The sequence below is a fragment of the Aythya fuligula genome, chromosome 26, assembly GCF_009819795.1.
Source record: "Aythya fuligula isolate bAytFul2 chromosome 26, bAytFul2.pri, whole genome shotgun sequence".
NCBI lineage: Eukaryota > Metazoa > Chordata > Aves > Anseriformes > Anatidae > Aythya > Aythya fuligula.
Window position 1 is genome coordinate 5,311,568 of NC_045584.1, and position 23,513 is coordinate 5,335,080.

General features: G+C 41.6%; 1 protein-coding gene across 1 annotated transcript; it reads right to left on the bottom strand.

Moving 5' to 3' along the window:
• Positions 1-2,078: 2,078 nt before the first annotated feature.
• LOC116499274 (nuclear factor interleukin-3-regulated protein) lies at positions 2,079-2,975 on the bottom strand. The gene has a single exon (XM_032203955.1). The coding sequence runs from the start codon at positions 2,973-2,975 to the stop codon at positions 2,079-2,081; it is 897 nt and encodes a 298-aa protein (XP_032059846.1).
• Between the last annotated feature and the right edge of the window lie 20,538 nt (positions 2,976-23,513).

Here is a 23,513-nt window from a genome sequence, read left to right on the forward strand (position 1 = left end):
GTGATAGGCTTGTGCTACATGGTCAGGGTTCAGTCAGTCAGGGGAACAATGCTACCCCAACTCACTGCCATGGCTGCAGTGCAGACTTTCCCAAAAGCCAAGTCGTAGGAAGGCAGGATGAAGAGGGGAAGTGTCCAAGCAGAAACCCCAGGGCATACATACATTACATGCAGTGCGTACACAGGTAAAAGGGAGCAAAATGCTTTAAAAAGTGAATGGGGCTGAACCTGAATGCATTTGATATCCAAGTGATATCCATAGAGATCTGGATCAGAGCAGTCTCCTGGGAGACAGGGTGGAAACTCCCATCACCAGGAATAGATAACTAAGGTGGAAACAATGGTAGAAGTGTCCCAGCAACAACAGACCTTGGATGCTTGGAGTCAGAGCAGAAGCACTGCAGGAGAACTGAGTACTGGTTCTGAGTACTTTCAGTACTCAGTACCAGAACTAAGGACTTTCCACAAGAAAGGCAGCTACTTTGCCAATGCTTCCCAGCACCTCCATGCACACTTCTGCTGGGAGGGAACATTTCCCACAGACCAGACAACACAGGGGAGCCTCGAGCCAGGAGCGAGCTGGTTGCCTTATCCCCATAAAAGGTAACCCACTCACAGGGTGTGCTGGACTTCTCCCTTCCTGCCACAGGTACTTCCTCCAGGGATGGAGATCAGTGCCTACATATCCAGGAGGTCTCTCAAGCAGCAATGTGGCCTTTACAGTTTCTAGAAAGTCCAGCCCATTCTGTTCCATATCTGCAGCTCCTACAGTGGTGCTGCACACTCTGTGCCAGCAGGGACCCAAAAGACCACACTTATAACCCTCTAGTATTATAATCCTCTAGTATTTCTGAGTGCTGCAAATCTGCTAGGCACTGAAGCACAAGAGGAATCTTCTGTACTAAGTCTTCAGTTTGGTTTCTCCAGCTTTCATAGTGTGGTAAATGGAAATAATCAATCAGTTCATCCAATGTGAACCCGGTATTGGGCCAGCCAAGATTTACCTTGAGTAATATAAGCAAACAGGTATTGACTGAGATGCTCACTTGCATTTAAAGCCAGTAAATTTTTTTTTTTTAAATATTAGAAAATCTAAAATGTTGAAATGTTTTCTGTTCAGTTTGTTAACAATTGTGCTAACAATATATTAATTTTGTTCTTTAAAAAAAATATTTGTAAGTGATTCATTTCAAAATAAGGAAACGGTTCAATCAACTCAGCTAAAGTTAAGAGTATGTTTTATAAAGGCAACTTCCAAATATAGAAGTATTATTTCTGAAAATGCCTTATTTACAAAGAAAGAAGTAAAACTAAGACATATTTTGCATTTTAGTAAAAAACAAAGAAATATTTAGTCCTCAAAGATAACTGTTGCAAAGACAAATGAAACTAACTATCTTCTGGACCACACTGTCTCTAGACAAAGAGAAAAAGACTTCATTGCCTCTGAAGATAAATTATGACAAAGCAAGAATAAAATGGACCAGGTTCTGCTCTCAGACCTCTCTCTTTTTATCACAATTCCTTTTTCTTGCTCCAGACAGCTGGAGGGTCTGAAACTGTTTCCATCAACTGTTTCAGCACAAACAATTAAAACTTTAGCTTCATTAGTGATGATGAAGGTGATGACAAAGCAAAGGGAATTAAAATGGAATTTTAATGGTCAATTTAAAAGGGAATTACACCAAGAAGCTGTAGTCATGTTGTGGAAACACTATTGCATTACATGGTGTGGGCACCACCTCCACTGTCTTAGCATCTTCCTGCCTCTGATCCCTTCACACCTCAAATTTTAGATCAGTTTCTGAGCAGAGCAGCCAGGTGAAGCTGAGACATACTCACCCAGCAACTGTGGGGTCTAGTAGGTCCCATACAGGAACATCGACGTAATGACCAACTGCAGTTGTGCTGTAGTAATGCAGCCCAGCTCTATAAACTCCTTTATCATTTATGCAAAACAGATAAAATTATTGCCTTCTTTGAAACATAAGCCATTTCCCTCCCACCCCCTCCTTCCAAACCCTTCATGTCATTGGAAGGTCTCACATCGGCCCCCAAGGAGGCTCTTCCTCTTCTTCCTCAGCGGGAGTCCAGGCCACTCTCCTCTGAGCCACTGAGGGCTTTGGTCTTAATCCGGAGTTTGTGAGGCAGGGCAGAATAGCTTCGGCCCTTAGGATGATCTTCTGAAGGGCAGGGCAAGCTATATGGGGGTAGGGAAGTTTTGGGCACTTGCTGCTCATCATCTTCATCTGAGACAGCTGTGGTGCTCTCCTTGTTCACCTCTGCTGGACTGGGAGAAGGGGACAAGAAGCAGGCACTGCCTGAGAAAGGCAAATGGAAAGAATATTTGTTGGGGCAGCTGTAATCAAGGAAAGGAGAGCAAACTGTGGATCTGAAGGCTGAATCAAGTCTCTTTGGCTGTTGAAGGTCAGGTGTGTTCATAGGAACCGGCTTTGCATCACAGCCAAGGATGTTGCTGGATGGGTCAAAGGTTTTGCATGAAAAATCAGCTGGCTCCAGCACCTTTGGCACAAAGCTCTTCGTTGTGAAGAGGCAGGAATCTCCAGCAAAGGGCTCCACCTCAGGGAATGGGGAGGCTATTTTGTGCCCTCTGAAATAAATTCCAAGGAAGTCCTGGAGGGAACGGCCCTGGTAGGTGCTGGTGTCTGGGCTGATGAGCCCAAAGCGCAGCTTCAGGGACAGCAGCTCTGTCCTGAGGATGGCATTCTCCTCACTGAGAGCAGCCAGCTGGCTCTCCATGGCAAAGTCATTGAGACGCCTTTTCTCCCGTGAGCGCTTGGCTGCCTCATTGTTCTTGCGCCTCTTCTCCCAGTACATGTTGTCCTTCTTCTCATCTGGCATGAACTCCCGCTTGCGCCGGGAGGGCCCTCTCACCTTGCTGTGGAGGAGCTTTTCCTTGCTGTGCTGAAGCGCAAGGTCACTGATGGTGCTCAGTGGTGTCATGTAGTTGTCCATGGTTGCCAATACCACTCCGGTTCTGCCAGAATTAAAACATAAAGCTATTACCACTAAATATGCTATTAATTAATAGCAGTAAATAAATTAACATAGTCATGCAACTTTTTTTCTGTGTTAGTCACACCAGGAATACCGAGTAGAGTGAACTCATCGATGCACTTAAACCTCAGCAGTGTCTGCAAAGTCCACCATGGTGTACCCAAAAAACGCGTACAACTGAGGGAGTTAAAGAGGATACTTTTTGCTGACTCCGTGAACAATCACAAACACTGTGCCTGACTTCAATCAGGATATCAAAAATTGCTCGCACATACTACTAATCTCCCACTGATCTCCCACTGCCTTTGCATAGGAAGTCAGCCTCCTTGCCCCTGTTTTACAGATAAGGAAGGTTCAGGAAAGAGAACTGATTTGCCTTAGTCATGTGCCTTAGTAGCAAGGCAGTAGGATGAAACAGGACTGCAGATCAAGTGCAGCTACTCAGTCCCAAATTTTCCTCAAAACCCCTAGTCTTATTCTGGAAAGCTGGATTTGAGGATGTATGTTATTTTGATAGGTCTGTAAGCAACCGGGGATGAACACAGAAAGTGTGGTCTAGAAGCTACTTGTACTGTTGGCACAGCTGTCCACAAAATTCTCCATCTGAAGACAGTGACCATGGTACATTGCTGACTACAGGAAGAAGCTAGCAGAGAAGACCAGTGGTGCAGTCTATGTTGGAAAATTAAATTAATAAGAGATCACAGGACAACTGCAGACAGTTGTCACACTGCACATCCCCATCTAAACTGTAAGCTTGCTGTAACACAGGGATCTTCCAGGAAAATCAACTCAGCCCTCCTGCCCTGGGAGGGATTGTGTTGATCAAGTGTCAATGTCTAGAAGTAAGGACCTGCATGTAGTTCCATCAAACACCCTCTGTACCTCACAGACACCTAGACAGGGAGCTTAGCATGAGATGCTTGTCACCCTGAAGGTTTCACATACTATCAGCTGAACTCCCCGGCCTATTGTCTACTGCCTATAAAAGAACCCAGTGACTAGTTCTGGTTTAGAGCTCCAAGTACCTTAGGTCAGGTGAGAAGAATCACATTTTGTGAGCCTAACAGAAGTTTTGGGAAGCTGCTTTGTGGTATCAAGAGGAGACAGTTTTTTATGACAGCTCTACAGGATGGATAGGGAAGGAGCAGAGGAAGATCCAGCTCAGAAATGCTCCACTGAAATACTTCTCAGAACTTAGGTCCCTTCTAATAAAAAGCTGGGCCACAGGAAGCAGCCACTTTGATTGTTGATTAATGCACCAAAACTTAGGTATTTGCCATATTTCCATCCCTAAGGCCCCTCATTTTAGCTTTGTGACTACATCATGTTGGGACCCACAAAGAGCAATGGACAAAAAATGGCTGAGATGCCCTCCACATTGTCTGGTAGGTTGCAGTACACTTCACTAGTACTGCAATGCTCTCACTGTTTGCCACATAGCTAGAACAATAATAGTAACTGTTTATATAATTGCAAAGTGCTTTTCTGAGTCACGGGCAGAACATCACCAAGGTTCCTGGCAGAGTTGGTCAGAGTGCTGGGGAGAGGAGGGCTGGCTGACATTTTCAGCTGAAAAATTTCTCCCCCCCACCCCCCCCAAAAAAAATACTTCTGTCTGAAAATTGACAGAACTCCAAGGAAACAAAATCAGCTTAACACCCATTATTTAGTTTTTAGCCAGTAACATTCAGTTTGAGCATTTTTGTCTTTCAAACAGCTATTTAGGAATCAGATTAAATGGCCAGATTCAGAGGAATGGCTGAAGTGAGAAGGCAAACTCTTTTAGAAAGCCTGGGCCATATATGTTAGCGTCATCAGATGCTGTAAGCTTGTGAAAATCTGTCATGTGATAGACCTTTCTGAAAATCAACACTTCTAATAATCAGCATGACTATTAACCAACATTCTTACTAAATCAATTAATTACATGAGTGACATGATTTGCTCTTTTCTTGGTGATAACCAGCTACAAGCAAATAGAAAGATGTGATTCACAATCTTTGAGGGCACGTCACTTTGGGCAGGGATGGTGTGGTGCTCAGAATACAGAAGGGAACTTATTCAGTGAAGGACCTACAGAGTCAGAAACGATAAAGAGCCACGATTGGGAACTTCTTTTGTTCTTTACAAGCATTCACATCAACACTAGCCAGAAAAGTTCATGTATCGGTGGAAAACATAAACAATTCCTAAACACTGTCCATTTGAAATATGTTTGGAGTCTTTTGAAAATTTCCAATGTTCTTCACTTTCCAAGTATCATGCAAAAGACCACACTTGAATGTCTAGTTTTCCAAGAGTGACTATTGATTTCTTAAAAATCCAACGTCAGAAATCATAAACAGAACAAAAGATTGGAAGCAAAATACTCTTTTTGCTTATTTGCATAGCACCACAATCTTTGTTTTCTTGCACAGTACTCACTGAAAACCATATTCCTTTTTAAGGTATCTCAAGATAGCACTCAACAGTGAGGCATTAAAGATCACTAGAGGATTTCAAAAATCAAGCAATGTGTAAGTGTAGATGAAGGAGTTCCATCATATACACAAAGAGTTAAATATATATCATACAGCAGAAATGTGAACAATGAGCCTAAAAATGCTAATCTTCTGCGGAAACTATTTGATTAAGTATTTTGTTGCTTGCAGGCAAAATATCTGCTGTTTATTTTCACAGATTTAAAGACCTTCAGTATTGTCAGGTTGTCATCTACTATGATCTCTGCACAATGCAGACCTGTAAAATAGACAAATCCACATCTAACTGCTGTCCTAGTTTGTTCAGCGTGACCAGAACTCTGTTCTGGTTTAAATCAGGACAAGTTCCAGGAAAGTACTCTCTTTCTGAATCAGTGTGATTTGGTAATTAAATACATTTGGAATGCATTTGTTTTAATTTAGCTGTAACTCTTTGACATCTCAAACACAATGCGAAGGTTCTGAGAGCAGCTACAGACCAAAACAAAGAATCTCCTTTAGCGTGAATATGTTTGGGGTAATTTCTCTGGTTTTTGATCAAAATTACTCCTGATGTCAAAGCATCAAAGGGAGAATTTCAATGAGTGTACCTGTGGTTTCTGACAGCGTCAAGAGGCAGAAATATGCTATTGTTTCAGGGCTTAATCACTTACCAGGAATTTTTCAGGTTGGTATTTGACGTGACTTCTTTGTTGAATGAGTCAAAGATGAACAGGTGGCTTTTTCACTGTTTAAACTTATCACCCACATTGGGCAAAGTAGCTTGTTTTTTCCCTGTCCATCTCTTGCTCCTGGTGCCTGTCCTTATGAGATCCTATAAGAAGTTTCAAGATTGCTGTAACCAACACTCATTGTTCAACATAGCTGGGAATCACAGGAAGTAAGAGGGACCCAAAAGAGGTATTTATGAGACAGAACAAAAAAGCAACAAAAAAATGAGCTATTTCTTCCAACAAATTCATCTCAGCACAGAGATGTTCAACGCTTTGCACATTTGTTTAATCCCTCACACTTTGATCCGTGCTACCAAGGTGGGAGTTTCCTGATGACTTAATACTGCCCAGGTGGAAGCAGATGGGAGTGAAGCAGCGAGAAGTGAGGGCTGAGTCCAGGAGAAGAAGCAGGAGTCAGACCAGAGGCACAGCTGTACCTACCTGGAGGCGGGGAGGCTTTGGGGACTGTTTGAGTGAGAAGTGGGAGGTAGGGGAAGTTCTTATCGGAGGCAGGATCTGGCCTTTTAAGGGCAAGGAATGAAGGCCTAGCTGGGCCAACATGTGAAAGCATTGAGTCTGAGGCCACAAAGCCTGAAGTCTACCTGTTATTTATGTCTGCAGCCCACAGAGTCACACATATACCCACACAATATTTGTCTTGGGAGTCTTCATGAGTGCAGACTCCATCAACCAAGCACACAAGGTGTCACACAGTTTGTAGCCACAAGAAGTGGAAACATTAATATTAGTAATGATGGTACATCTGGTCATGTACATTATGCAACAAAAGTTTCATAAGGTGCATTGGTATCTATTGTTTCTGTGGCAATCACTTAATGACATTCTGATATGCTTAAGTCTTGGAAGGACAACAGGCATGCTACATATTATCTGCATCTTAAGTGGAAGAGAAAGCACAGAAAAATGGAAAACAGTGATGTTATTCCTTAATTTTTCACTTCTAACTCGCACTAAAGCTGCTAGTTCTGTTCACACAGAGCATGTTTCTGAACAATGCTCTGGACAGAGCAACAACATTTCTAGTCTCCTACTTGTCTGAGCAGACAGAAAGCAAGCTACATTTTTATGTTAAGATTTTTAAATACATGCATTAAAAACTATCCTTACCACCTCTACAATGCATCTGATTAATTTCGGTGCTGTCCAAGGATAGAAAAGTTGATGAACTCAGCAAGGATTTGCCTCCAGGACTAAATATCTCAATTATCACTTGAGTCTGCATGGGACAGAAAAGCTGCAGGGGACACTCACAGCTGCACGGGATGCTCATAGCTGCACAGGACGCTCACAGCTGCACAGGGCTGAATATGTAATGTCTTAGTGTAATGCCAGTGCTAAACCATTTACATGTCCGTGAAAACATCAGCATGTTACACTACAGTTTTCGTGCATACACTCAACATGGTTGAAAGACCCTCACTTCTGGTAAAATGGCTTTTAATCTGCTAACAGAAGGCCATGGTAGGGCTCAGGCTCCAGAGGTCTGGTTCAGACGCAACTCTTCTTCTTTCTCTTATCTCCAACCTGAGCAGCAGCTCAGAGCAGACTCTGATGAACTGTTCTTTCTAGAAGGCTGTACAAAGTCCTCCACCAAAAATACGTATCTAACAGGAACTGTTTCACTGCAGATATACAAGATGATACACACTTTTCTTTAAACAAAACACACTGCCTCAGTAAAAGACTGGTGAATCTCACTTTTTTGTGATCATAAATTAAGCCCTCAACTCTCAAATTATTTCATTCTTTTTTTCCAAGGATGCAATAAAATTTGAATAGTTCCAGCAAAAGGCAACCAGAACAGGCTTAGATTTAAAATAGTTTCTGTATACAGCAATGCTAACTCATTATTTCTTAAGAATAAAGATCATGTGCTGGAGTTAGCAGGCAGTGGATATCAACAAAAGAAAAGGAAGCACGTTTTCATGCAATGTAAAATTTAAATGTGAAGTTCATTGACACACATGATAGTGTGTCAATCAAAAATAAAAGTGGAATTAAAAAGATCGCACCAGGCAGATCTTTGAACTGACACAATCTAATTGTTATTATACCCTGAAATACTGGGTGAATTTGAGTATTATATAAATTTCCAGTGAGTGTTATAGCAGTTGTAGAATAGAACTGTAGCTGTGGGTCACTCATCTTCTCTTTGAATTAGAACAGAGAATGAGCCAAATCTCATACTAAATTCATTCATTTTAATAAAGTGAATATTTATATTCTATTCTTTTCAATTTACTAATTTTTGATGTACAAATCTAGATGTTACCATTTCTCATATGTCTTCCCTTTCTGTAAGTTGCAGTCTTTTTCTTAAATCATCCACTTTTTTCCCCCTACTTAGATCACAAATTCTACATAAATATCTACAATCATCAATTATGTTTTTGATCTTGGTCTCATTTAAAAACAGAACTGAGAGGGCTATTTGTAACCAAGAATACAGGAATTAAAGCCCAAGTATAAATCTACATATATTTACTTTACAAAGGAAAAATCTGTGTAATTTAGAAGTGCACTTAGTTACTTAGTATAACTCCTCTCTGTTAGAGATTTCTTTTCTTTACTCTGAAGTGAAAGTGTAGAAAGCGTAGAAAAAAAAAAAAAAAAGTAATTCAAAACAATTAATTTGTCGTGGTAGTGTTGAAGTCTTTCCCAAGACATGCACCGATCTCAGCATATACTCTTTACTTGATTTTAACTATAACTTATAAAACAAAAATAACAACAACAACAACAAAAAGAAGAAGAAAGCTTCCACTCTTTTGTTGTTGTTGTTTTTTAAATAAACACATAATTCTGCTATGCAATTAACTACTCCATTGAAAATTTTCAGATCAAAGTTTTATTTCCAACTTTTTTACTGCACATGATTTGGCGCCTGTGTACATAAGAGGCAATCCACAGAAACATCACTGGAGTTTACTCTAACTTTACCATAGTTAAACTGGGAACAGAATTTAGGATTGAAGGAGTTTAAATCAACACAAAGTTTGAGTCATGCTGCCCTTGTTTTATGATGATATAAATTAGCTTGACAGTTACCCATTTTTTTCACTCTTAAATTATGTCAGCTTAAACTAAATCAGAACTCGTTTGTTAATCTCAAGATGGTCTACTGCTTAAAGTGTCTAACCCACAGGAATTATTCAGAACGTACACTGATAAAACGAGATAATAAACAGGCCCTGGTGAACATGGCGCGATTTACAATAGAACCTCCTGAAAACTTCTAGCAGGAACACTATGCGGTACAAACACTGCACTGTAAGCACCTTAGTAAACAAGTTTCGGTCCCCTCTGCTGCTTGTGCTGTGGTTTGGTAGTATCTCACAATGCTCTCTAAACTTACCAGCCTATTCAAGATAAAAGGATATCATTCTAATTACTCATATTCCTGATTATTTCACATTCACACTAAAGCAGCGGTTAGCAGGTGCTATTGAGGAATAGATATTACTCATTGTTTGCATTTCAATGGGAGATGACTTGGTCTGTTGACTGAAGTGGACAGAGAGGGAGAAAACAGAGCAGAGGCTACCGCCCTGCATTCCTGAGCTTCAGGATGACTGCTTCTGTGGTTGATACTGGCAGAATCATTCTTGTTTGTGAAGCTTTACACTCAAATTTAAAGCAAAACTGTCAAAGGAACAAATAGAATATGCCAAAGCCATATATCTGCTGCATATCTGTTTTGAAAACAAACAAGTGATTGTTAGCTAACACTGCCAAATGTTGCTGCAAGTCTGTCAGTTGTGATATCTTTACAGAGACTCAAAACTGAGCATTTTCACTGTAAGGGCCAGGTGTTCTAAAGCCTGGTTTCCACAGAAGCTTTGTACTCAATAGGGTGCTTGTTTGAAAATCAGATTCCAGGACCCTGTAAGGATTCTCTGGAGTTGATCACTTTTAAAACCTGTTCACAGTCTCTGAGTCTGTAGAAGAAAACTTGATTTTCAGGGGTCTGAAAGATGTATTTTACTTTCTGGTGTGCTAAAATTCTAGGCTCAGAGAGATTAAAACATTGCCTTTGGGTCTTAATCACAATACGGTGTGTTAGGGTTGATTTGTAGTTTTGTCTTTTGGTCTTGAGGTATGAGACTTCAAGCGATGTGAACCTACACAAATTTACCAAACTACCTGGAGCCAAAGTGCAGGTTCTTACAGCTTGTCTGCTGTATAAATCTTCCTCGATTCCGTTACTTGTGGTAAAAGCCCGTACCAATCTGGAGGCTGCCCTGCCCATGGTAACTAGCCTCAAAGCTAGCTCAGGTATTGCTCTATGTTGAACAAACTGACCTCAAAATTTTACTGTGGGCCTACAACGGATATTAAGACTGGAAATGCTCTGAAAAACTCTTAAAACCATGAAGTTACTTATGATTCTTTGCAAGCTACAGTTCTGCAGTTCTTGGTCTGCAAATGCCTCGGTGTGTGGTGCTGGTGAATAAAGAAATCTCCACAGTTTGTTCCATCCAGCTTGTCCCTGCTTCCAAGACACCTGCACCCATCACACCACAGCGCAGTATTATACTAACTGCATAAATGTTCTATTTTTTTATTTTTTTTTTCCCCCCAGGAAACCACTTTAAAGAAACTCCTTTTATTTAAAAATGCTTAAGGAAGCCTAAACTTTTTTGTTTGTTTGTTTGGGTGGAGAGCATCAATTTTTCAGCAGACTGTGCTTGGCTGGGATAATTTAGTTGAATTCTGAAAGATGGGATTCTGAAACTCATGTGTTTCAGCAGAAGGTACAAAATCAGTCAGTATGTTCAGAACATTTTTGCTGATATTTTTAAACAACAACTGAAACATTCTTGAGAAAGCAGGCTACAGCTGAAAGACAGGCTAGATCTGAGTATTTTCTAGACATGTTTTAGTTGTCTTATTCCTTCAGTTTCAGCACCTAATAGGCAGACCCTGCTCCAGGAACATATAAAGCATGAATAACTGAATTGTACCTTTTTCACTTGCCAGTTGTGCACCACACAGTGCATGGTAGCACAGAGATATATGAGCTATTTCATTTGGATGCAGTGATGCTGAGACAGACCAGAGTTCCCTCAAGTTAACTCATGTCAACAAGATCACTTACACTACCAGGGCACAGCCACATTTACTACTGCAGCTTGTGTACCAGTAGCAAGCAGAAGCACAGTCAGAGAACACCAATTTGCATGACCAGACCTCATACTGTATCAAATCTGTGTTACATCACTTATAGTAAAGCAATAAATAAGACATAAGAAGATTATGCCATGCAGGGGTGTGTATGGTGGGTATGAACGTCTTAATTCTTGTGTGTGCAGGTTTTATGTGGCCTTCTATGCTACCAGGAAGGTGGGGCTGCATTTACCTTGGTGTAACTCTGGAGCAGGTCTTCTGCTTGCACTGCTGTTGGGAGCCAGCCTGGCAGGCACTGGAGGTGGATGTCCACAAGCGACGTGCAGCTTGCGGGACGCGCAGCCCTGCACTGCTCTCCACCTCACTCTGCCCTACCCAGGGATGGAAAATTCCATCTGGTTCATACTGAATCTGACAAAAACTGCTGTCACACCAACTTCTTTAAAATGAAGATCAATTCATGAAGATAAGCTCATAATTATCTGAAAGTTACCCCAGATGTTATAGCAATGCCTCATCAAGAGGAAGAAATGAGAGGCAGACCAAACCAGCAGGTAAGTCCCTTCCTCCCCATAGCACAAGAATGTCGTTGCAGGCTACAAAATCAATGAGTCCTGAGAGTGTGTTTAAAATTAAGCGTAGGCAAAGAGCTTTTTATGTGACGAGGCCAGAAATGCTGGCTTAAGCAAAGCTGCCACTGACTTTTGCAAGTATGTGGCTTTCAGTCTTGGAAATGAGAAGTCAAGAAACATCAGAAAATAATTCAACACCTTTCTGATCTTTCCTAGACGTAATCAGCCATGGTTAGTAAGTCTTCAGAACATATGAAATCCCCATTTAAAAAACTCTGAGCCATCATTTGAAAATGACAAAATCCCCCACTCCATGGAAACTGTGAAGATACCACTGTCACAGAATTATCAACAGTATTTTAGGAGGATAAACAAAACAAACCCTACTAAAAACAAGGACCCCCCCCCCCATTTTCAAAATCCATTCCCTAGCAAACACCAGCCATAAGAAAAGAAAGCCTTCTCCTGCAGCTGATACTTCTGACTCCTTTCTTCACCTTTTCATGCCAGAGACACATGTACGCAGCAGAGTGCCACAGTTTTGCTAACCTAGCAGTGCTGTCACCTACATTCCAGTCCGAAGAAACAATTTTGTTTTAAGTAAACAAACCTCAACTGAGCTCTCCCACTTGCTCTCTAAGTCTTTTCCTTCTCCCAGTACCTCTGGGATGCAGGACCAATCACAGTATCCCTTTTAAAAAACTTCTTTAAGATCCCAAATAAAACTAATTTAATTGCTTACCCTTTTGTTTCAGACTGATAAATTGATACTCATAAAATAGAAAGCATTTTCGCTAAGGTGTGTTGAACTAGCCGATCAGGAGTGGAGCATAGTGAGGACCACAGATTTCTGTGCATGGTGCCTTCTCATTGTTTTCTGGCAGGAAGACCCCCATCCCTGTGTTCTTTTGCAGTAGTCCTGTCAAAGGATCTGATGCTGTCTAAAAGCTCTCCTTTTTCTATTTAAAGGAAATAAGCCATCGCTACTGGGTTGTCTTGAAGGCTGCTGGGCCTCCTCCACTCTCTGAAGTGTGTGCAAAGGGCACCCACTGCAGAACGTGATCACGTCTCTCATTCATTAACTGTTAATATCAAGATTTTTCATCAGAGGTTTCCCTTTCACTCTGCTATCACAGGAAATAAATGAAACTTTTGAAGATTTTGCAAGGCAGAGTCATGCATCGGCCACCTTCTGCCTCAGTTTCTATAAGATACAGAACTGGTGGCAAACCCACTTCTACTAAAGATGAAACTCCTCATTTCAGTCCCAACTCATTGAGTTTTTCTGTGCCCAAAGAAACAGGGTGTTTATCAGTGCTTTATCAGATTCAAAATGCATACTTCTGGGTAACTGAAGTGAAATGGTTATGTAAATTCACCTGGTGCAGTCCTAGAAATAATATTACTAGCTCAAAACTGATAGCTGCAGATTCTTTTTAAAATCACATGAAAAGATGATAATGCTTTAAGCTAGTATTGCATGAAGCTACTGTAGAGAGACAAACCTGGAGTGCCTCTGTACTACTCCAGATTTCATCCAGAGCAACAGAAAACCGCAGCCAGGCTATTATGTTTTGTACAGAAAATGGAAATACAAATACAAAATGATCTTTTCCATCCCTTGGGTCATTCCTTGCAACATTATTATACATGGTACGCTTTCGCTAGACCAAAGCAGTAGGAATTTCTGCTTAAACTTCTTGACCGCACAAGAAAATAAAGATACCCTTCTTTATCAAAACACTAAGCTAAATTTTGCTGTTAATGGCATCTTATCTGACTTTCTGCTGTTAATTGCATCTTATCTGGCTTACTGCAAACGTTTGAAAAAGGAGGGAACCGAGACACAAATTCAGCCAGAATTTGTTGCACAAATTTCAGCTAGACACAACGTACTCACCAGTGTGTTTGCTCTTGCCAGGAGCTCTTTGGTCTGCGAGATGCCCAGGAGCACGGGAACAGTCCTTGCCTCCCCGAGCACTGATGCTCGGACAACACTTCACCCCCAGTTGCCGTGACCGCATTGACATAGTAGCATAGCAAGAGCATGCGTCAAACCACTACTATACAGCAACCTAGCCAGAAGGTGGAGGACAGCACTGCAGCCAAGGGAAACTGAGTGAAATTTCAAGGAGTGTGAACGGGCAAACAGCAAAAACTGGTGTATGCTCTACAGGCTTGTATTTCAGTGAAAAGGGCAGGGCAGGATGAAGCTGGGTTGTGGGGTCCTTGCTTGCAGGTGAACAGATGTTTTAGTGTCCCCCAGATGAAAAATTATGAAGCTTAATAGGATTTTCATGATATTTGCTGTTTTTCTGGAAAGCCTCTTCTAGCAGTAGTTTCCTCCTTAGGCAGGAATCTCAGCTTTTGATTACAGAAAAATATGTTTAGTTCTTGTGGATGCAGACAAAGGATTAAAACTGTATCAGTGTTGAATGCAAAACCAAGACAGGTGGAAAACGTCCCTCCAACAACATCTAAAACAACCCCATAAACAAAACAGAACAAAACTAAAGCTCTTCACAATTTGATTTTACCTCTCAGCATCACTTGATTTGAGGGAACAAATTCTTAAATTTCTAAAAACATGCTGCGAAGAAGACACCTTTTTAAGTAAAAGCTAGAATTTTTTCATAAAATAGCTTATGATTTACAGCCTCTTTACTAGAGGGTGGCACTTCTCACACATCTTAAAGGATGTTGGAATTTAAATAGTGTTTTTATTAAACAAAGTCTTTTAAGTTTGGCAAGAGAAATGTCAAAGTCTGGAGTCGTTAGTCTTTTCTGAAGTACTGCCTGGTGCCTGCAAATTATTCCACTGATGTTGGCATAGAAGCCTTACTACAGTTAGTTACTGCAATAACTGTTTCTCATAAGCAGAGATGCTAGATATGCAATAACTAGCATGTAATACACTTATGAACTGTACTTTCCTTCTGCTGACAAATCTTTGAATGTTCCCACAAAATTAAGCCTTTTATAAGCCACAGCACAGGAAATTTAAAAGTTATGGTGGTAAAAATTGACCATATCTAGGTATTTCAGAATTTTTAAGTCTTCTACTCTGTATGAGACAGAAATGGCATTTGTTGCAAATAGTAACAGGAGGTTCCAGCCTTCTGTTATGCCTCTCATGTCCTTCTGATAGGTTTCTTAGTCAACAGAGAGTTATTTACTGTCATACTCTCTTTAAACCTTGAACTGTCAAAGCAATGCTGGCTACTAATCTTTCTTTGATATTATTCATTGAAGGGATTTAAAACTAATCTTGTTCAAAATTTTCACACTTTATATGTAGAGTAGTCTTGGAGAGTAGATATGTTTCAGCTACACATGAACAGACCATCATCATTCACTCAAAGCTTCATTCTCCTCCACACCACTAAAAAGAATGCAGCAAACTCAAATTTCACATTTTATTCTGCTCAAACCTCTGAAATCATAACATACTTGATTTTGCATGTTTCATCAGTAAACACAGCAAGGAAAACGCATGTAATAGTCTCACGAAATCCATAAAGACTTAGGGTGCAAAACTTGCTCACAGATATCATTATTACCTTTCTATAGGAGGCACAAACCTGCTTCCCAGGTCTGACTTGTGTTGTATAGGTATCAGCCATACAGAGCAGAAGAAACGGTTTAGCTGGGAATGTAAAAATTATACAAAATTGTTTTTCTTCTCTCTGAAGTTACAGTATTGATCTCATTACACTGTCTGCATGACTCTTGTCCCCCTCTTTATTTATTTTATATACCTGAATTCCCTCTACAGATGTAAACTGCAGCTCATGTTGGAATGACCTACAAGCGAGATGCACGCAGAGTTCTTTCCATGACCGATCTGAACATCTGCAAAATTGTTTCTATGGGCTTAAAAGAAAGCATTTTGTTTTTATCTGAAATTAAATGCTTCAGGATAGTTAACCATTCTTCTTTCTTAAGGAACTGATTAATTTCTGCATGAAAATGATTGTTTGAAATGAAAATTCATAACATTTGGCTTTGCAAGTCTGAAGTAGTTGTTGTTTAGAAGCATTTTTAGTGTTCCTAGAAGCAGCTCCCACTTTTTCAGTCAAAATTATTTGTCAGTAAAACTCATTAAAAAACAGTTTTAGGGTCACTAGTATGTCATTGCTTTTTGAATGTAGTAATTCAAAAAAAAAAAAAAAATACCCAGTTGTAATCTGTAAGGTCTAAAAATACCCGAGAGCTGATTTCCTTTCCTGTCTTCATAGTTATTAATATACTGTCGAACAATACATATTCACATTATGATATAGGTAATGTTAGTTTAAATGTTCATAAATGAAGAGTAAACCTTGAGAACTGATTGCTTCTGCTAGTCCAATCTTGCTTCCTAAAATCTGTAATGACAAAAAATACAACTTGCAAAAACAACTAAAACAATCTTACTCCCATTTTCAAAAATAACCTGTGAAATTCAGTAGCCAAATCTACAAAGAAAGTAAATGGGATGTGCGTCTGTAGTAGCAGTTTCAGATATCTACGATCTATATCTACAACATCTACAATGTTCTAAAATTATTGAGTGATGTAGGTACCTAAATCTCACTGAAACTTAATGAGCTCTTTAAATGCAAGGAACTGGAAATATGAATTGTCTTATGATGCAAGAAATCCCAGAGCCAACTGGGAATGGAGGTGAGCTGCTGTATCAGGTACAGGGACTGTGAGTGCAGGAAGTGGAATAGGTATCCAAAGGCCAGGAGGTAACACCACGAAGTATGAAAGAACATTAAAAAAGATTAGAGCTGATACTTTAAATCCTTTTGTAAACCTCATCAAAGTGCTCTGCTAAATGCTCAAATCCAAGGAGATTTTGCAAATTTGACTTTTAAGGAAAAAAGCTATCTTTTTGTATTTCAGATTAGCACATGCCACTGGTACTGAAAGTCACTGAATGTGAGAGAAAACTGAGTTCCTCCCACAATCTTAGTTTATTTATTTAGTGATAGAACATTTCAGGTAATCTCACCAAAAAAAAAGATCTTCAGAAAGAGTTCTTCAGCATATTGATTTACTATTACCAAGTATCTGCTAGCAGTAACAAGACTCTAGCTGGAACTGCATTTTATGTTGCTTATATAAATAACCAAGCGATTATGAACAGCAGATTGAGGTTTGGCAGATTTGCAACATCCAGATAGATACACATCTCTGTCATATATGAGTGTCACTTGCTTTTTCAACTAATACACACTGTCTCAATAACTTGCATTTTATATCTACAATCTTGCCCCTTATGTAGAAGGGGAAATTTGGTTAATTCCACAGAATTCAGGATGGCAGTTTCATTTTCTTTTGCAACTCAGCTTTTCTCTCTAGAGGTTTATCTACTGCATATTAACTTACGATGACTATAAAGTATGAAAAGAAACCTATTTTTGCGTTAGACAGAAAGCAAAGAAAGGGCTACTGCTATTACAGGGACCTGAAAAGATTTGAACGCACCATGATTTCTGTGTGGTAAGGGATAATGGAGGAACCTGAGGGAGCACCCTTGTGTGATAGATGTCCCAATTACTCCAAGACAGCAGGACCTCTCTGCTGTAGCACCTCAAAAGACCAATTGGCAGCACGTCCCCAGTTGCCCTGTAGTTTAGTGGATGGTAAGCACAGTTAACAAGAAATGCTGGGGATACTTCCACCTGCAGGAGAGGAATTGCTGTGTTTTGGAGTTCACTGGAAGCCAGTAGGAAAAGTGTCTTCGAGGTCCAGCCTTTGTCTTTGTTCTTACTTCTCTGTAATATTCAGCTCTGGCTGCAGATTTCCCCGCCATTTTAAACTGCTTCAAGCACCAAAGACTGCCCTTGAAGTGGAAGTCTGTGAACCTTCTAAGTTCATGACTATGGCATTCTTTCCTCTCTTTAATTAATATAATTAAAATACTTCATGCTTTATCTTCTTCACTGTAAAATTATTTTTTTGCTGCCACAAAATAAGGATGGTGAATCCTGGGTAGAAAAATGGCTGCTAAATACTCCCTTTCTTCACATAAAAATTTCATGACAGGTGTCCGCTTTAAAATTCAAAACCAAAACTACTTCACCACAAGATTCAGAAATAAAACACAGTAGCTTTACACCTTTCTTCAGGTATAATAAATATGCATCACCTGACACCTGCCTATATAGAAATTCCCCACCTTTGGAATAGTTTCTTTCTTTCTTTCTTTCTTTCTTTCTTTCTTTCTTTCTTTCTTTCTTTCTTTCTTTCTTTCTTTCTTTCTTTCTTTCTTTCTTTCTTTCTTTCTTTTTCTTTCTTTCTTTCTCTCTCTCTCGCTTGCTTTCTCTCTTTCTTTTCTTTCTTTCTTTCTTTCTTTCTTTCTTTCTTTCTTTCTTTCTTTCTTTCTTTCTTTCTTTCTTTCTTTCTTTCTTTCTTTCTTTCTCAAACTTGTTTCAAAAGGAGAAGTCAGAGTAGAGAGGGAAATGACAACCCCTCCCCATCTTTGAAATGAGATGCAAAAGCTTTTTCAAAGCAAGAGAGGAAAAGGCTTGTCCCCAGAAGTTTGTGAACTGAAGAAACCACGTTAAAAGTTGAGCAATGACAGAAAGAAACAAAGAGTCCAACACAGTATTAATGATTTTTCACACAGTTTTCAACATCTGGATCATCTGAATTTTTTATCTATGCTCTCTGTGCTTCTAATACGGCAATGGACATAGTAAAGGGTGTATGCATCATTATCTTCCCCATATGGAGTAAGCAAAGGAAAGGCCAATTATGTAGACTGAAATAAAGGATGGGGTTTTCAGAACAGGTTTGCAGGTAGGGACTCAAGCATTTAAAAAAACTGGAAAAAAGAGTCACAGGAAGGAGAAGATGAGGAGGCGGGAGATGGAAGCAAAAGGGTTGAAACACATACAAACCAGATGTTTGTATCTGGTTGTGTTGTCAATGCAAGCTCACCAGCTTAGGAAATTCAAAACAGAGGCATGGTTAAAATACAAAATTGAGCAAGTACAGCTACTGTGCAGGGTCTTCCATGACAGGAGTTGTTCTTGGCCTTGGTAAATATTCACTCCATAATAACCGCTGGTTTCACCAAGGCCAACTCTACTGCCTTTCTCAGCCTTGTCATCTCTGCTAGTAAAGCTTTGTACTTTGGCTGAGTCCTTCTGCCGGGGTGGGAGCTGAGAAAGCTACCTTTCTGCTATGGCTCCTCTGTGTCAACCCCTCTCTTTGGAGCTGCAAATGCAGCACTTAACATTCACCGTATTGTTATCAAGTTCTACCACTGTGCTGACTGCCATAGACATGCCAGGTGATGCTCTAGAAACAAAAATCTACTCAATACAAGAAATAAATTCTTCCTTACCCTCACAGACAGGCAAATGCAAGCTCAAGAACAGGCAACAAAAATGTGAGTGCAACAATGAGGCAAACATATTAGAACCATACAACAAAATCCACAAACATAACCACTCCATCACTCCCCACCAAAGATGGGAAGAGAAACTAAGGAGGAAGGTATCAGGCACTGCAAGATAGTGAGTGTATGTGTACCCATCTATGTCCACAAACAGGTGTTGGTGTTCCGGCAGGGAGGAGTGCTGAATGTAGGGAGTTTGGAAAAAGGCAGATTTGGGGACAGATGGAGTGGGAAGCATAGTATGCATAGATATAATACATAGAAGAGCGAAAGAAAGGAAAGAGAAGACAGAAATGAAAAGAAAAAATAAAAGAGAAAATAAAAGAGAAAATAAAAAAGAGAAAATTGGAAAAAAAAAAAAAAAAAGAGAGAGAGAGAAAAAGAAAAAAGAGAAAAAATAAAACAGAAAAACAAAACAAAACAAGAAGCTAGCAATTTCCACTCTGAAAGTCACCTACTTTTCAGAATGGCCAGCAGGGTCTAGGGACCAGCACAGGCACGGTTTCCTGGTGGAGTTCTGCTTCCTTCTTTGCCCCTCAGCACCTAAAGAAGTCCCGGTGCCTGAGCTCCCTCTCATCGCCTGGCCAGGACTCACCTTGTGGGTCAGATGCAGCAGCCAGGGTTGTCTGACACCAGCTCCTGGCCCAAGAGTGCCCAAGCAGAGTGAGAGGATGACGAGCTCTTCTTCCAAAGGCTGGCTCAGCACTCACTTGCATGTGACACCTCTGCCTTGAGAAACATGTCAGTGGGTCAGTGAGGATCTTGTTGTTTTTTGGTTTTGTTTTTTTCTTTCTTTTTTTTTTTAACTTTTTTGCATAACGAGGTCCCAGGAAAGCTGGAGTCATGCAGTGATTACGTAAGAGGCGGTGGCAGGCAGTGGCAGAGCAGGCGGCATCGCAGGGGTCAGGTGGCTTTGGCGGCACAGCTGCTTTCAAGCTTTCGCAGAGCTTCCCGTTAGCATTTACAACCAAAACGCTCGTCAGCCCTGGTGGTGGCAGCAAGGGGGGTGGCCTCCTTTCCGATCTTGAAATTTAAGAAACTACTGTAGGTGTTGAGTCACACAGAAACTGAAGCGGTGAGCGCCTCACGCGTGCAGGAGGCTGCGTCAGTGAGGGGTAGAGATGGTAGCCAGGCAGAGACCTGCTAAGGAGATGTGATGGGGAAGTAAGAGGGCAGACTCATGGTGCACATGTGATGAATGCAGGAAGCAAGATCCCCTGTTGGATAAAAAGCAGGACAAGTTGCTACGGCTTAAATAAATAGGTCCAGAGAGATTTGGGGCTGCCTCAACTCACCTTTAGCAGAGCCTTCTTTACCAGGTCCCAGCACCTGCTTCCAACTCCTTATGCTTCCCCCCCCTCTGCCACCTCCCAGATATGTTCCTGTGTTGCTGAGGGATGCCAGGAAGGAGCAGTCCCTGCTTCAGACCCTGCCTGCCCACAGGGCAGCGGCAGTGCTCACCTCACCATCTTAGGGGCTCCTCAGCTGTCATGGCTCCACAGAAGCCTCAGTGAGTGCCTTCCCTCATCAGAGGTGTGTCCTGAGGCAGCCACAGACTGGTAGCTAGGTCCTCATCAGCCAGGGTACAATGGCCACTGGACAAGTCTACCTGGCTGCCTGGGCCCATATTGTCACTCTCTGTGAGGAGTCGGTGGTGGGATTTGCACTTAAAACCCCGGTCCTGCATCAGGGCTTCTTGCTTGCCTCAGTGGCTGGCTTGAGGATGAGGGGCTTGTGCATGGAGGTGGCTGCACTCACAAGATATGTAAAATGATTTAATAGACTTATTTTAGAGTATGATGGAATATTTAAGGCTGTCTTCCCTCACATAAGAACAGAGTCACTCTTGGTGGTTTCTTCCTTGTGGAAGGTGGCCCCACTCTCTGTGCAGGCTGGTGCAGGACAGTAGCGTGGCTCAGCCAGCAGGGATGGTTGATTTGGGTTGAAATCTCCAGTTTTGTGGTCTGGCAAAGGAGGCTGGGCACATGAGCCTGTAAAGGGAAATATCTGACTGGGGACTGGGTGCAGAGCATGGGCTGGCCTCAGGGGACAGAATTCCCTGTCAGAGGATGATAATGTTGGAAAGGATATCCATGCCTCTTGTGCCATGTCTGTGATGTGGCATCCTCCAAGAGCTATCAATAGGTCCTAGATACTATTACCCTTCCAGCTGTTGGGACAACTTACTTGTTCAGTTGTTTTTTCAGAGTTTTGTTCAGGAACTACGAAATCACCATGGACAATACAATGAGGAACAGCTATCTGGGGGCAGCAGGCTGTGTGATATTCCTGTGGCTGTGCATGATGCCAGAGCCTTGTTCTTTCACACAGATGTGGCATTCTTTCCTTATCTGAATCCATGGATCTCCTTCACACCATTGCTTTTGGATGTGGTTCATTACTGATGAAGTGTTAGCACACAGTAAAATCACAGAATCATAGAACTGTAGGGGTTGGAGGGGACCTCGAAAGATCATCGGGTCCAACCCCCCTGCCAAAGCAGGTTCCTCAGAGTAGGCTGCCCAGTTAGGCATCCAGACAGGCCTTGAATATCTCCAGAGAAGGAGACTACACAACCTCCCTAGACAGCCTGTTCCAATGCTCCGTCACCCTCACCGTGAAGAAAAATATAAAGTCAAGGTAGATGACATCCACCGCTCTCCCTCCATCTACCCAGTTGGTGATGCCATCATAGAAGGCAACAAGGTTGGTGGAGCAAGACTTCCCCTCGGTGAATCCATGCTGACTACTCCTCATAACCTTCTTCTCTTCCAATTGCTTGGAAATGGCATCCAGAACAAGCTGCTCCAATACCTTTCCAGGGACAGAGGTGAGACTGACTGGCCTGTAGTTTCCCTTTCTATCAAAGATGATAGAGAGCAGTTCGGTGATCACATCTGCCAGCTCCCTTAGCATACACAGATGCATCCCATTGGGACCCATGGATTTGTGTGCGTTGAGCCCACTCAGATGCTCCCAAACCACTCTCATGTCCACCAGGGGGGAGCCCTCCATTTCCCAGACCCTTTGTCCTATTGCCAGGGGCAAGGAATCCCGGGGGAGTGCCCTTGAAGCAAAGACTGAAGCAAAGAAAGCATTCAGTATCTCTGCCTTCTCAGTGTCTCCCGTGACCAGGACACCCCCCTCATTCAGCAAGGGACCCACATTATCCCTAGTCTTCCTCTTGCTGTTTACATACTTGAAAAAAAACTTTTTATTATCCTTCATCTCTTTTGCAAGCCTCATCTCTAGGTGGGCTTTAGCCTTCCTCGTCATGTCCCTGCAGGCCCTGACAACACATCTATACTCCTCCCAAGAGGACAGGCCCTTTTCCCACTTTTCATAGACTATCCTCTTTCTTTTGATGTTATTGATGAGCTCCTTGCTCATCCATGCGGGTTTCCTGCCCCCCTTCCCCGATTTTCTATTCCTTGGGATGCACCGACCCTGAGCATGGAAGAAGTGCTGCTTAAATGTAGTCCAGCTCTCACAAGCACCCTTGCCTTCTAGCAACCTATCCCATGAGATACTCCCAAGCAGGTCCCAGAAGAGGTAGAAGTTCGCTCTTCGGAAGTCCAGGGTAGCAATCCTGCTTTTAGCCTTACTTCCTTTGCCTAGTTCCATCCGGAACTCCAACATCTCATGGTTGCTGCATCCCAAGCTGCCCCCAACCTTCACATCCCTAACAAGGCCATCCCTGTTGGTAAGAATGAAGTCCAGGAGCACCCACACCTCATCAGCTCCTCCACCACTTGCATCAGAAAATTGTCCTCAACACATTGTAGGAACCGTTTGGACTGTTCATGCCTGGCCAAGTTGCTTACCCAGCAGATGTCTGGGTAGGTAAAATACTGTGGTAAAGATACCCACAGCTAATTAACTGATTCCAATCAGATTCTCCCTCTGAATTCTTCAATGTAGCAGGTTACGGCATCCTTTACTGATATTTCTGCTGTTGTCTTAAGCAGGCATTATATCCTGCACTCTATACCCTACAGCTTACAAGAGTTTTGCTCATAGGTTGTAGTATAGAATGAACCAGCTTCCTCATTTGTTGAGGAAATCCAGGTACAAAACAGGTGATAGCTTGCTGTGGGTCAGGACTAACTAACAGAGACAGTGTAGATGATGGTTGCAGAAGTGACCCTTCAGGCAAGTCAGAGGTATTGCTCTATAGATTTAAA

Excerpts from the sequence above, each read along its gene's own strand:
- LOC116499274 (XM_032203955.1), bottom strand. The coding sequence starts at position 2,975 with ATGGACAACTACATGACACCACTGAGCACCATCAGTGACCTTGCGCTT.